At 37.6% G+C, this 15,743-nt stretch overlaps 1 protein-coding gene across 1 annotated transcript in view; it reads left to right on the forward strand.

The window, feature by feature from the left end:
* IARS (isoleucyl-tRNA synthetase) overlaps positions 1-11,901 on the forward strand; it is a gene marked incomplete at its 3' end in the record, with an annotated part of 90,621 nt that extends 78,720 nt beyond the window's left edge. The window contains exons 26-31 of the mRNA XM_010135728.1: positions 3,927-4,101; positions 5,004-5,116; positions 5,403-5,498; positions 6,781-6,957; positions 10,595-10,706; positions 11,776-11,901. Coding sequence (XP_010134030.1) covers positions 3,927-4,101; positions 5,004-5,116; positions 5,403-5,498; positions 6,781-6,957; positions 10,595-10,706; positions 11,776-11,901 — 799 coding nt within the window. The remainder of the gene's footprint in view (positions 1-3,926; positions 4,102-5,003; positions 5,117-5,402; positions 5,499-6,780; positions 6,958-10,594; positions 10,707-11,775) is intronic.
* Between the last annotated feature and the right edge of the window lie 3,842 nt (positions 11,902-15,743).

Consider the following 15,743-nt stretch of genomic DNA (forward strand, 5'->3'; position numbering starts at 1 on the left):
TCAGCAGCTGTTATGCTTCATTTCAGAATTGCTACTATTATTAGTCATTTCAATAACTAGATATTTTCAATAGCAGAATTTTGTGAAATTTTATGTCTGTCACATATTTTTATCTGAAAATGGATTGGTGGGTTTTAGGGAATCTAATTTTGAGAGATGAGGTTTGCTTACCCAAATTACTTCCAAAAAGATAGCTGACAAAATTTGCTGACAACTTCTACAGCTAGTTAAAGGTGACAAAGGAAGCTAACAATTTGATAAATCATTACATAATTGGATTGTACGAAAGTATATTTTAATTTAAATTCAAATTTTAATTTTGAGTAAAGGTATGTCTTATGAGGAGATGAGTTACAACAAACTCAGATACCTTTATGGTTTCACAAGAACAAAATACTCTCTATTGCCCTATTTTTAATATGTATCTTAAAATTCAACAAGCTTAGTCTGTGTTCCGTTGTATTGCATAGCAATCAATCTAGTTATTTACTAGGGTGGCTCGAAGCTCAAGAGGTCAATGAATACAGGCAAGCTGGGTAGTATTACTAGGGCTGTATTTGCAGCTTTGTTCATCAACATCCTATATATTCAGAGCTTTAGAACCTTTAGTTGTTGCCAGAAGTGTGTTTCTAGTAAATTTTCAGGTGCTAGAGGTAATCTCTAAGAAAAATTACAGCGTTGAATTTCATGCAGTTGCCAACTAAAGAATTTGAAAAATATACTTTTCAATTCTTAAAAAATTGCTTTCACCACTCTTTCAGAAGGAGCTGTAGTCTTTGATCTGTAGGTTTAATGCGCCATTATCAAAACACAGCAAATCATTTAAATAAATGGATTTTAGTATCAGAAGTGTCCAGGGTACAGAGTTGCTGTGCAAAAATGACCACTCACAAAATGAAATAAACCTAGAAGACTTTTAGCAACTGAACACAATTGGATCTTGTTTGTATCTGAGGCCTTTTACAAGCCTAGTTCAGGATTCTCTACCTCACGACTTCCACTGAAAGGTTTTATCTGAGTAAATTTTACCCTATGCATAATCAGTCTTGTTTGCATAAAACTGCTGTATACCCTTCAACCCTCACTTCTATGTGTGGCTGTAACAGAGCCCAAGGTCTACCAGCATTTCATGACGTTAATGGTGTTCCAGCAACGCTGTAGACTGAGCCCGGGAATGGGCTGGATTAACTGATGCGTGAACTGTGGCAGTGTGTGGTCCTTCAGTATTTTGTTTATTACAGTATATTACATAATCAATATTTATTTTCCTTTTAAGAATGTTTGCTTAGAGAGCCCAGCTGTGCTTAGAGAGCACAGCACTGGTGTTTCTCTCTTCTGAGAATGGGGTGTAGCTGCATTACTGGTCGATCTGATTATGTCTGGCACATGGCACCAACGCAAGGCCTTTGTATATTGGAATGCGTGAATGTACAGCCGTGTCTTTCACCTGGTGACGGGAAGGACTGGTTGCCTCTGTTTGTGTATATGAGACTTGAAAGATGTGTTAAGGAGCTAATTTTGATTTATTGGGAAGATCAAATTAAGAATTATTTTAAGCACTTCATTGAGGCAGATATAAACAGACCTAAGACAGAGACTTGCTATTTTTGTAGTAATTCTGTTTTTTTAATTGATAATGTGTACAGAAGAATAGGTTCCTAATCTAATTAGTATAGAAAATTTGTCCTGATGGAGTTGGCTTGTATGTGATTTTTCTAATCAGACCTAAAGTAATCTTTCAATTTGTGCTATTTTTTTCGATTATTTCTTTTTTCCCCATGAGATTGTCATTTACCACTTGTGGGCTCATTTCCAACACCACCCCATTAAACCCAAATTTATGAAGTACATAATTTTAATTAGATTTCCTAAAAGATGTATTAAATAAAATTAGATTCAGTTGTATTCTTGGCTCCTCATGGCAGTAGGACTTCCTAGGTAATTAGCCTGTAGCTCAGAGGTTCTATTTAAGCATTACTTCTCAATCTAAATGGTTAGCTACTTGCTAGTCCTGCCATACTGACGTTGCCATTTACTTCTGCTTCCTAAATGACTTGGAGTAGCTTCCTTGCCAAATGCACTTGGTGATTCTGTATCATTTTAATGTGAACTCTAAAAAGCTTCTAGTGGAGATTTAAACACAAAATGCTTCAGGAATTGGGCAGCCTGACAGACAAAACCTGCCCAATTACAGTGAAATGTGCTCCAGATATGTGCAGGTTTGTACCTGTAGAAGAGCTGTGTGTTGGCAATGAAAACTTTCCAAGATCTGTCCGTGGTACGATACACCAAGAATAGAGAGCAAGACTGTGCGACACTGGAAATTGAGGTATCAAATCCTGCCTTGTGTGTTTCTTATTTGGCTTTACAAAGCAGGGAAGAACCAGACTCTTGAAGACAAAATAACACTGGGATACAGCACTCTTACTTGCAGGAGGTGTCTGAAGACATTGTTTCTTGGTGTTATTAATAAGGTGTGTAATGCACTTGTTCACTGGACAGAATTTAGTGTAGAGCATAGAGGTTTGCTGTGTTTCCAAATTCGGCATTGTATGATGTCTGTGTGTTATAAAGGTTTGGAGGGGGGTGGGTTTAATGTGCTTATGTGATGAGGAAATTACTTGTAATTAAGAACATAAGAAATTACTCAGTGGTTTAAATTTGTGGCTCATCTAGTACATTGTGCTGTCTCCTGCAATGCAGAGTCTGTTTAAAGAAAGCACGAGCACCTGAACACTTGCAGTAGACTCCTGTTGTAGTCACCACCTACAGCTATGGTGTCAAAGACACTCAAGGGCACACGCCTGCCTATTGCCTTTATCATCTTTTCATGTGCCTACTGTTAGGAACTTAATTCCTTTTTGAACTGGGTGGTACACTCCTGTCTGCCTCCCCTTTTGGCATTAAGTTCCAAGGGTTAACTACTTGCATATCTCTCTTAAACCAATCTTCTACTATTTCCACTGCATGCCTCCTTACTTGAGAGGTGGTTTGGGGATTTGGTAAATAACCGTTTTACATTCCTTACCCACCTCTTTCACAATTTTTTAAACCTCAATTGTATCCCCCACCAGCTTTCTTCTCTCCAAATAATAATTGCATTGGTCTTTCCTCATGTGGTATTCACGCTGCCCTCTGAATTGGTTGTTCTGTAAATCTTTCCACAGCACCACTGTATTCCCCTTCATGTACAGGGACAAAAACTGCACACAATCCTTACAAAACATGGGCACACCCAGGGTTCTGTACTGGCAAAATAACATCCTTGGTCCAGGGCCTCACCTGATGTTTGTGCAAGTTTTATAAGCTCTTTTGGCTGCTCTGGCAGACTGATCATGTTCTGAAGAGCACAGGCAGAGGTTTTTCTGAGCAAGGTAGTGTTCTGTCCAGTAAGGACCTGGAATAAACAGGTAAGGAAAGAGACAGTATGAGGCAGTAGCACTTGTACAACTGAGCACATAAAATTGTTGGTTTTAGTTTTCTGGTTAAATACATACTTGAAAGGCCTATTTCAACAATATTTTTCTTCCCGAATGTCACCAGGCCATTTTCTAATGCCATTGCACACAAAGGTAATAGTTTTATCTCTTCAAGCAGTTGTAACAGAAAAGGCTGTTGAGCAGGGATCTGATTTGAGTTGAGAGTTGACTCGTGACTATTATTAAAAGAAATGTCTACCTAAAGGCTGAAGAAGAGGATAGGACCTTCTGCTGAAGGACAGTTTCGGTATCGGTTGGGTTTATTTGCTCTTGCAGTGTTGGCAAATTACTTAGTTCATAGAGACAACCATATAAAAAATTTGTGGCTTGAGACTTATGAATTCCCTCTACTGTGGTCTCTGGGTTTGTACACATTCCACAGCTGTCAGAGATGGCTGTTCTTTAGCTTCTTTTTTTTTTTTCTTTCCTCTTGGTGTATTTATGTAGGAACTTAATGTACGTCAAGTGACACTATCTACTAATAAAGATAAATACGGAGTCCGGCTGAGAGCAGAACCGGATCACATGGTGCTTGGGAAGCGTTTAAAAGGTGCATTTAAGCTCGTCATGGCTGCAATTAAAGAGCTGAAGAGTGAGCAGCTGGAGAAATTCCAGGAGACAGGTACATAGTCATACAAACCACAAAATGATGACAGTATTGACTGAAAAAAAAGATGCAAAATTGTTTGGCTTATCAGAATAAAATCAAGCTTTGCAGTTTATTGTGTATTGAGCATTTGCAGGACTATAGAGGCAAAAGTATCTTTCTTAGGGGTTTGGGCGACTTAAGGCCCTCTTCCCTGGTACTACCCCCATTAAATTTTATACTAATGAGAATAGGAGAGAAGTTGGTTTTATTATTTGCTGACAGTAGATTAGAAGTGGCCATGTTCCCTAATCTTACACTGTTCTCCTGTTCAAGTGCTCTTGCAAGGCCAAAATGAAGTAGAGTAAGCTGTTCTGCAAGACTGAATCAGATTTGAACTGAGTATATGTGCAGTAGTCTTTAAAAAGCATTGCTTCAGTTCCAGATTTACGAGTGGCTGTGAATTTTCCAGCTGTATCTGTTCAGTTAACTGCTTAAATGTAAATTTTGATTTAGTGGATTGTAAAGGTTATTGTGTAATTTTATTCCATTTAATTCAAATGGTACCCAGAGTTGCTGAAGCATCTGTATCTGAGTGAGTTCTGCTGCCTGTAGAAGTGCTTGTATGAAAAAGCTGAGTGTGGGATAGTTCAGTGTTTCTTACTAGTGCTTAACTGCTGCTTAACTGTATTGCAGATATACTACGGTTTAATCTCCGGTATTTGAAGTCTGATACATGTTTAAAGCTTTTTGAATTTAAAAGTGGTTTCTTTTTTTCTTTTCTTCCCTCTGAGCAACCTGATCTAGTTGAAGATGTCTGTGCTCACTGCAGAGGGGTTGGACTAGATGGCCTTTCAAGGCCGCTTCCAACCCAAAACATTCTGTGATTCTATGATTCTGTGATTGTAAGAGTTGCTCTTCATCTGCCAATTCTGCAGGCACCATTGTTGTAGAGGGACATGAACTCCATGGGGAAGATCTTCGTCTCATGTATACCTTTGATCAGGTTGCAGGAGGATCTGCCCAGTTTGAAGCACATTCCGATGCTCAGGTATTTTATTGGCTGTTTCCTCCTTTTTTTTTTTTTTTAATTAAGAGAAGGGTTCCTTTAGAAGTAATATGAAAACAGTGAGGTGAAAGCTGGGATGGTTTTGGTCAGATAGTTCGACAAATGCCAGAAGCCTGTCTTCTGAATTTTGGAGATGCTAAAATACTCTCCTCAACATGGTATTTTGTGAGTGAGGAGCTCTATAAAAAGGTACCTGGGCTCAGAGCAAGTTAATACTAGCTGTTTCAAGTTTGTCACCTATTCAACTGTCTTCTGTGCATTATCTCAGGTTTTAGTTCTGCTGGATGTTACCCCAGACCAGACTATGGTAGATGAAGGAGTTGCCCGGGAAGTGATTAATCGCATCCAGAAGCTTCGCAAAAAGGTTGGGAAGCGATGGTTTGGAACAAGACCTTTACGCTTACTTTTAAGCAATCTTTGAGCAATATGCAGCAGAAACTGTCATTTGTAATTAAACATGAAGCCCTGTGTCATTTACTGCTCGTACATAGCTTTCTGATCAGACATAAATGATTACAAATCATTATTTTAATTTTGAATTACTGTACTACTAAGTAGCTCAAGTTGAACAATGAGCTCTAAATGATGTGCGATGAAAATTTTAATGGGACATGTTTTTGGGAAAAGGTATCTGTACAATTAAGACTGCATGAATCTTCCTTTAGTATAAGACTGAAAAATTACTAATTGGTACCCAAATAGTTACATATAATATTTTTAAAAATGTGGATTTATTTCTGTATAAAATAAAAACAGGAAGGAAGGTGGCCATGAAAAGAAAACTCTCTCAAATTACTGGATGATTTAAATTTACTTCTGTAATGACTTAATACCATAATTTATTCTTACTTAAATGAATATGAAAATACTTAATCTTGCCAAATAATTAACATGATGATAACGTGCATTTGTTCTGTTGTTCTTTTGTTTCCAATCCTGTTAGAAAAGTATGCATGCAATAAAAACCACAGATTCTGAAATCACAGTAATGATTACTGGCGTTAGGACAATCATTCTTTTTAGCAGGTTTTCTTGGTGCTGCTCTTTTTTTGCATGGAACCATTTTCTTACTGAAGCAGAATTTTGCTCTGATTCAACTTTCGTAAGCATACCATTCAAATTAAGTGTTCTTTTCCTGAGGTATATGTTAGTGTGACAACTTAAAAGTCTGGTCATCACCTTCTGAAACAATTACAAAATGTCTTGGAGACTGTTGGGCGTTAAGAAAATGTCACTGGTTGAGCAATTGTTCCATAAGGAGCCAAGGGTTTAATTTCAGGCTAACAGGATGTGTGAAGGCTAGTAACATTCTTTTAATGTTACAAAGCTTTTTAATTAATTTGGTAGGCTTTCAGCTCACTGAAGTGCTGAGTTGGTCAATGAATTTGGAAGTGAGGCATTTGCAGTAAGGTGCCCTATTTGTTCATTATCTTTTGAAGAAAAACTTACCATGCTTCAAGTTTCTTTCTTGCCTCTCTGACAAAAGAATTGGATTATTCCATATCTTTTGTAGAAACTTTTAACGAATGTCTGGTAAATATCTTTGTTAAGATACTTTTTTTCCTTAACGTAAGTATTCTTCTTTTAGTTCGTATATGTGAAAGTCATCTTGCTGTCAGTAGTAATATATTTGCTGCACTCCACAGCGAAATCTGGTTCCTACAGATGAGATAACAGTGTACTACAGATCACATCCAGAAGGGGACTACCTGGATACTGTTATTAAGGAACATATGGATTTCATTTTTGCCACAATAAAGGCTGCCCTGAAGCCTTACCCAGTGCCTACCTCAAAAGAAGTTCTCATCCAGGAAACAACCCAAGTAAGAATGAAAAAGCATTGACTACATAGTTCATTTTCTTATCTGCTTTTACCTGAACAATGTCCTTAAACAATACAAGAAGTATATGTCAAAATATATTTGTTGGGATATAATAAATGTTGCTTCATATTCATATGAAGTATTAGTCGTGTTTGATTAAAAGAGAATATAGTTGGGTTTTGATGTTTAGTATTTTTTTAAAATGAAGCTGCTTGTATGTCAGTGTAAATATCTTGAGTAGTTGCTTGTTTAAGCTTAATACACAGTTATTTGTACTTGGATTAGCGCATTGTGCAGACAGCAAAAATAGTGTTACTCAAATTTCTTTTATTGTGCTTTTGTATTAGAAATGTTCTCCTTTGAGGCTAAATTTTGTCTTTTGGCTTAAGACCAACTTCAGCTCTCAGTGTTTGAGGATGCTGCTTTTTACTGCCCCGTGTTGCTGAAGTTGTCTTCTGTAACAATGCAGTTTCACAGACTGTGTATTCTTTCAGCAGCAGATTTGAACTATTTCCTTGGTTTTCTTTGTTTCTTCTGACATGTTTTGAGAATACTTTTGCCACGGTTTTATTCAAACTTGCATATTCAAAAGGCGTTCCAGGCAGCATCATGGATGAAGTTTTCTTTTATCTAAATGTCATGCTAGACCAAGAAGATAAGAACTTAGGACATATCAAACTTAATACCTGATCTACAGAACGGCTTGGGGGCCTGAGAATAGCTGAAAGGAAAGCCCATATTTTACGCATCTTAACAGAATATGTAAATGTTGTATAATTATTAATTATACTTCTGAAGTTGTACAGATTTGAAACAAAGCTCTGTTTGGCCTTTTTAAAAACTATTGGTTTAATCTAGTGGCAAACATGGGGAAAAAACAATACCTAAAAGTGGAGAATATTGCTGTTGAGAAATCAGTGAAAATATTTTACTCTTTCTTCTAACTACTTATTTGATTGAGATACTGCTGATAGACAGTTTGTTGTCAACATCAAATCTGAATTAAAGTGTGAAAGCAGCTGGAAAAAAACATACAGTGCTGCAAAACACTTGTCTGAATGCCTACCTCCTGAATTACCTACAACACGAGCTTGAATGTTGGGTGCTGTGTCCTTCTGTGAAAGCTTTCATGCCTGTGCAAGTATGGTTCCCCCTCCACTAACATTTTTTCTGTTTTCTAAATCTGAATTTGGGAGATTCTAGTGAATTTTGTTGTGGAAAGCTGAAAGATGAGTGTTGGATTAGTTTTAAATCACGCTGTCCATATAAAGATGAAAACTTGCCCTGTCAGAAGCTGCTGGTTTCTAGTGGGTGTAATTGATAACTGTTGTCTGGATGTTACAGGCATCCGTTCAGTTAGAAATTATGAGCTGGTATGTAAACCGGAGACAGGAGGATTGTGGGTCAGGCTCTGCATTTGCACAAATGTTGGGTTTCAGACTGGGAAAACATAAAAAAATGTAGCTAAAAAACCCACTGTATACGAGAGACAGTTGAGACAGTTTCGTGTGGCTCTTGCAGTTGATGATGAAGTTTATAGAAATGTAATCACCTTGTGATGCCCACCGGCAGCTTGACGTCTTGGATCTGCAGGTTTTTTCAAATAAAACCATTAGCAGGGAGTTAGTTATTGCAAGTTCTGTGCACTGAAGCTATAGAGGTTGTGTATAGTAAATGGAGGCAAAGAAAACTTCAAGTAAATGCAGAGTTATTTGTTGTTATTTTACTTTAGATAGTCTCAATCACTACGAAGTACCTCCGCAAGGAGTCAGTCTGTCATCTTTGCCACGTAGGTTGCATTCTGCACATTTAGATGGTTACTGTGCTTACAGACTTGCTGTACCTCTGAATTGTTAGTCACATACTTAGACTTTAGAACAGATGTTACAGAGAGAAACAGATGACTGAGATTTTAGCGCAACTGTGAAGTCTTCCTTGGAAGTCTTGCTTCCTGGGACTGCAGAGATGGATTGCTTAGGGCAGATGTTTGACTCTGTACTTTATGTTCTGCTGCAATGAGCTTGTCACATTAAAAGCAGTGAATAAAAATATCTGAAATGAAAAATCCCTTCTTTAGAAATCCTTTCAGTGCAGAGGTTTAGGACTTTACAGAGAGTTGAGGATAGCTGCGGCTGTGTGCAATGAATTTGTAGTTAGGTGCATCAGACATGGCTATGGTTAGTCGCCTTTATTAGTTTAAGTGCCTTGTGTTTTGTACTAGTAATTTCAGACAGAAAGACTATGAAGATGTGAATTCAAATTGAATTGTGCATGAACTGTCTTCTCTTGGTGGGGGTTGATAAGCAGCATTGATCTGGAAAATGCTTTAATGACCATTACACACTTTGAGATACAAAAGCAGATGCAAGCTAGAAGAACCAAATATGTAATTGCACATGAGGGCATAAGTCAAGTCAACTACGGCAGGATGACTGCACCAAATTTCTGCAAGTACATTAAAAGGAGTAACAGAAGTCTGCATCATGTTGAATATATGTGAAGACTGGGACAAAAATGAAATGTAGTCTGTCTTTTCTGCAAGTATTTTGATTACGTTCAGGATCATTACTTCTGTGAAATTATCCTGGATCAATTTTTGATAGAAGGCCTTAATTATGAACTCCTCTCTTCTGAGAGACAACAAAAAAATAAATCAGCAGTTGCGCGGAAAATATAAGCAGCTACTTGAAAAATGAATTTAGTGGAATGGATAAGTACAAAATGAGATTTGCTGCTGTGTAAGTGTCTTTGTAACAGGTGCTGAATAGAGCAGCACTTCCAAGTTTGTCTGTTCACTCTTTGGACTGTGACTCTTACCAATGATCGTCTCTTTAGAAAAAAATTAGCTTAAATGGCCACTTAGTACCAGTTTTTCATATAAGTGATTTCTGGATGATATTTAATTAAAAGATATCTTAACTAAAATTTTATAAGTGTGATTCTTACTCAGACTGGTATAGGTGTAGTAGTAATTCCAGCCTGTACTTAGTTCAGGAGAAAGACCTGTGCTTGGAAAAGCATAGTCTGAAAGCTGTGGTTTGAGGCCTCCACAAAAATAAATCTGTTTCTGTGGCATTGCTGCAGATTCTTGAGTCTTTTAACCTGTCTCTCATTTGCACGTTCCATTTCTTGCAATTTTTCAATTCTTAATTCACTAATAGCTTATAGAGAGATACTCAAAAAGGCTGACTTGGTACCAAGGCAATTGCTACCCCTGGTTGTTCTGGGAACCCCTTGGAGACAGATGAAGGCTTCTCCAGACAGCAACTGAGAGCAGGGTCTTGCCTTCAGATACTCTGAATTACCTCTGGAAGAGTGTTTCTTTCAAGTGTATTCACCTTTGGATTGTATTTTGGGAGAGTGTCATCATTGCTAATCACCTGTGAAAATCAGGCTGTTTATTCCACTCTGTTTTTCTTATGTGTTAACTACTGCCCTATCTTTAACATATATTAAAGATGAATTCATATTTGAAGCACTCTTGCCACATCTTCTTCCAGAGACAAAGTTGCTATTTTATTGTAAGTCATATGTAGTATAATAATGCAAGATCTTAATATTTATTTCAGGAAAATATTTTGTTGTGTGTGTCTAAGAAAACAACATTCAAATAGTAATAGTATTCCTCTTCTTTCAGCTGAAGGGATCAGAGCTAGAAATTACACTTGTCAGAGGTGGTTTGTGTCAGTGTGTTGGTCCAGCCTGTGCCTATGTCAACCTCAAAGTTTGTGTTAATGGGACAGAGCAAGGTAGGAATTGGTGTGTCGGTGGTGTTAAAAGATTGTTTGGAAAACAGTGTGATGGATGTTGGACCATGCATTTGTTTGAAAGACGATGTAAACTCTTCTCCAGTAGTAACTTTAAATAATGCTTGAAAATAAGTTTCACAGAACGTGGGACTTGGGTGGGACCTCTGAAGATCATTTAGTCAAAACTCTTGCTAAAGCAAGTTCACCTAGAGCAGGTTGCACAGGAACATGTGAAAGTCTCCAGAGAAGGAGACCTTCTCCTTTTTATTCTTTAGTTTATTTTTAATTTAGCTTATTAAAAGCAAACCCAGATGTTGTCCATAATGTTTACTTACGTGAACCTGAAGTAAATATTCAGGTGTGCATATGAATTATTTATGTACTGCAGAAGAGTTTGTCTGTGGACATTCATCCCCTTCAGTGTGTACCTGGGGATTTTTAATTCTTGCTGTAGTAAACGTAGGCGATGCCTTTCTGTGGAGGAGATACTGTCTTTGAAAAACTTAGATATTAAGTACAGAGCTGAAAAGAATAGTTACAGCTAGAGACTAAGTCTTAGATAATGGAAAGATGAGCGCAGTGATATTGTTGTAATTATTACAAGGTTGAGTTATGTATTAAAAGGAGAGAAAACTAAATGCATTTTCTGGACTTTTTTTTTTCCTGTTTACAGTTTGTGTCAAAGTTAGCGTGCCGTGTTTAACATGCTGCAGAGCTGCTTGCTGAGTAATACAGAATGTAACTATGTAAGCTGGTGAGCCTCTCAGCGGGCACACGGTCTGTCGGTTTTTAATCAATATAATAATTACAATTCAGTGACTGCTTTGTTACTAAAAACAAATGTAAATTTTGTACTCTAAATCCAAAGTATACTTGAGTCCACTTCCCTGTTTGTTTTCTTCTTTACGTGTTTTGTTTGTTTTCTTTTTTAAAATTTTTGGAAGATGCAGTGTTGCCGGTTTTAAGTTAGCTTAGAATTGCACTGGAAGTAACTGGAAAAAGTCATCAGAAGATCATTGAAACTTGCATGTTGCTTCCAAACTGCATTTTAACTTCTTTTTTGTTTTAGATGGTGTATTGCTGCTGGAAAATCCAAAAGGAGATAATACCTTGAACTTCACTGGACTTGTAGATGCTGTCTCCTGCATTTTTGGTCTTAAAAATTTGAAACTGTCGGTTTTTAATGGAAAAACAGGTAAATGGAGTATGACGAGGAAATTGAAATTCTTTCTAGCAGCAGCTAGGAGTTATTTACTGTATAATTGTTTACTGTATGATTTTTCTATATATATACAAAACTGACAAGAAAATGGGTAAGGAAATAGGATCTATTTTATAGCACTTAGCTTATGAGACTGTGTTTATAGCCACATCAAAATGTTTCCAGAAGCCGCTGCTAAATGATGCTCATCTCTTCTGCTACCTTATTTCCACTGCAGTTCTCATCAGGACAAAATCTGACTTATTTCAGAAAGTGTTTGCATCAGACCCAGGCAATGCTATGTATTGATGGCAAGCTGCCATCAGCTTTTGCATGCTTCTGTTCCCTAATGCTTCAGTAGGCAGGGTGAGAACTTAAATTGAATGCAAACTGCTCTCCGTAGAGGAAAGAAGTGTTGCTTTTTCACCTTAGAGAAACTTGAGGTTCTCTGCATTACTTCTTTTTAGAAAAATCTATCTAATATTTTTGCAGCCTGAACTTTTCCTCTGTTAAGGTTTGAGAGTGGAAAATACCTTCTATGGATTATGCATAGACTTAAAGCTATATCATATTTTGGTTCATTACAAAGATAATACAGCTGAAACAGCAGAACATGAAAGCTGTTGCAGCTAGTGACTGAGACGCAGCCAGCAAAGGGGCATTCTCTCACCTGAGGTGAAGATGCTGGTTTATTATTACGTTACATACATGTTGTATTTCAATACAACAGAAAAAGTTACACCTTAAAAATCAGCATGGTGAGAACAAGATTACACTAAGATCCAAACTCTTTAGTGAAGAAATACAGAAAGTAGAGTACTCGACAATGGTCGTGTCATGAAAGAATTTTAGAAGTGTTTCAAGAGTGATGGTAAACTCGTTGTATGTTCTTAGAGTTATTTACAGGCACATCTTGAAGTTCAGATAGTTTCCACACTGTTCATATTAAGTCTGAGATGAGTGGCGAATTATAAAATACTGCAAAAAGGGTAGCTGGATGGCCACAGAAACTTCTGCTAATGTGTTTTCGTAGAAATATTACTGAAACAGCCTCTGAGGGGGAGATTCTGTAATTGGCTATTGTGAAAGGCTGTTTTGGGGAGCCCACAGCACTGCCGGGGATCACCAGTTTGAGTCTGTCTACCTATGACATCAGTAGGGGAATAGTCTTACTTATGGCTGTAATGTCTCTGTTACCATCTCCAATTTTTTTACTTGCCTTCTCCTGAAAATATTTCTAGCAGAATGTTTTGGGAGTTTTCGTATCTATTGTATGGCATTACCTTAGTGTGTTACGATAAAACCTCTCTCTGTACCATCTCCAAATTTTTTTACTTGCCTTCTCCTGAAAATATTTCTAGCAGAATGTTTTGGGAGTTTTCGTATCTATTGTATGGCATTACCTTAGTGTGTTACGATAAAACCTCTTTCCAAGTTGTGCTTAGCTGAACTGAGTAGCTCTATCATACAAATTGATTATTCTTTGCTTTCAGTTATGGGTGATTTATAGGAAATTTTGGATCCCTCAGAATATTCATGAAGTTTCAGTTATGTTTTAAAGAAGAAAATAGTTTCATTGAAGTACTTCTAGAAATAGTAGTGATATATGTCATAGCAGTGTGGTTTGTGCCCACAGAGGTGGCTGTGTACTAGCAGAATTAATTGGCATGACAGATGCTAAGAGATGACCTGCAAAAGACCAGGACAAGTTGGGAAACTGATCTCATTGAGATTATGAGCAGTTCAACTCCTTATTTGGTTTGTTTTCTGCCACTAATAGGACAAAAGCTTGCAGCATAAATCTATTAATGCTAAATTACAAAAGGAAGTGCTGAAGAAAATCTAAACCTTCCCTGTTCCTCAAAGGTTCTTCTCTGCTGTAGTTACAAAGGCTTTATTTCTTTCTTTGCCACGTTGCTTTTCCTCTGTAGGTATCATTTTGGGACTTCTCATCTTGGCATGCTGACGTTAAACTCACTCTTTGTAGGTGGTCTGGGCAGAGCATATTTTTTTTTTTCCCTGCCCACCTATTAGCAACATGGAAATTCCCTTGTAGAGATGAGATTATTAAATTCACTGTTGTTAGTTTGGCAGAGATCTCTGATGAATTTTGATCAGCAGAAGATAGAGCTCCCTGAGGAGTCAGGGTTGAAGACACGTGCAAAGAAAATAGAGGCAAAATTCCTTTGCTTTATCTGCCCAACCTTTGTGCAGGTAATGTTAGGTGAGGCCTCCTGGTGATTCCAGGGTCCCGCTAGGTGAGGTCTAATGGTGGTTCCATGTGGCAAGGGGCTGGTATCAGCCGCTCTACTGGAGAGGAATTGCAAAGAAAGGTCGTGCACTGTGGACAAATTGTTGCTGAATTGTTCCCATGTGCGTTAATAAAATTGTGACCCAGTAAAACCATATTTCTGGCTCCTTATTTTCCTTCCTTTGGTTTTTAGGGCTGTCCACTTTACTTGCAGTAATTTATTATCTTGTTTTCTAATTGTAGTGAAGATTTACTTAGGGTTGCATAATGGCACAAAATGAGGCATTTCTTGTATTAAGGCAGGCTAAACTATGTCATGTCCCTGTTTTTTAGTGCCACATTGGAATAATGGGGTAAACATCTTCTCCCCAACAGTGTATCAATGTATTTTGAGTAACTGCACAGACACGGAGCCAGACTCTGGTATTTTGCGTACTGACCTTCAGAAACAGAATAGAATTTGTCTCTTTCACATTTTTAAAAAAAGTAATAATTTAAGGAAAGAGGCTGGTTCCAGTAGATGGTAAAAACAGTTCTCAGACTTTCTTTTTGCTCTAGGTAGCCGAAAAGCTGAAAACTTTTGAAATTTCTTGCTGGGAATGCTTTTTGAGTTGCACTTGGCTTTCATGGAAGTAGGCCGTATTGAAAAAGACCTATTTAAAAAAAAATCCATTTGTTTATTGGAATAAATTGTAAAACATGTAGGGTTTAAAAAAGGGAGGCAAGGGGAGGCAAAAATCCCCCTACAAACTTCTTAATCCACGTCCTCTTTCATCTTTATGATTTTCAGATGGCTTTTTTAAAAAAAATTCTATTCTTAGCACTCTTTTCTGAACAAGAGTAGAAAAATTTTTTCTTTAATTTTTAAAAGGACATGGGGCTGTAAGGCACCTTAGGAGAGCAGTAGCACTTCCATCTCAGCTGTGGGGAGAGCTGGCTTTGAAAGTGATTTTAATATTGATAAGCACTTGTACTACCTGTTTGTTTTCAAGTATATTGCTATATGTAAAAATGATTTGCTTTTTTCTTTTTCTTGCTCTTATTCGAGGGTTATATGAGCTGACTCCATTGACAGCACTGTACGTGAGCTCTTCCTTGTGAAAATGTCAGTGGTCTTGTAAGGCAAAATGCTAGATTTGTTGAATATGCAAATCACCATTATTGTAGCTCGTGCCCTGTTGCCCTGCATAGATCTGCCAAATCCCAGCAGCTGGGTAATGTCAATCTCAGTTACCTGAGCCCTGTGTTTCTTGCTCCGCAAAGCACCACGCTCACTAGCGCTGTCTCCTACCCATGACCCATGAATTGGCTGTAAGTGGCAAGCAGCGCTGCTTTAGGGTTACATTAGGAAAAACCTACTGCCAACTCCCTTTCCCTATGATGAAATATTGTTAATGCAGTTACTTTCTTGCTTTCCTGTAAGTCAAACCAAAAGCAAAGCCCCCTTCTGTGCTTGAGCATAAGCCTTGCATACCAAAACAGTGTTTGGGTAGCTGGCAGATGGCCCCAGCGTTGTAAAACCTTTTCTTGAAAACTGAATTCTAGAAGCAACAAGGAACTTTTGCCTTTTTCTTTAAAGCTTTAT

The sequence above is a fragment of the Buceros rhinoceros genome, unplaced genomic scaffold (genome assembly GCF_000710305.1).
Source record: "Buceros rhinoceros silvestris isolate BGI_N320 unplaced genomic scaffold, ASM71030v1 scaffold41334, whole genome shotgun sequence".
NCBI lineage: Eukaryota > Metazoa > Chordata > Aves > Bucerotiformes > Bucerotidae > Buceros > Buceros rhinoceros.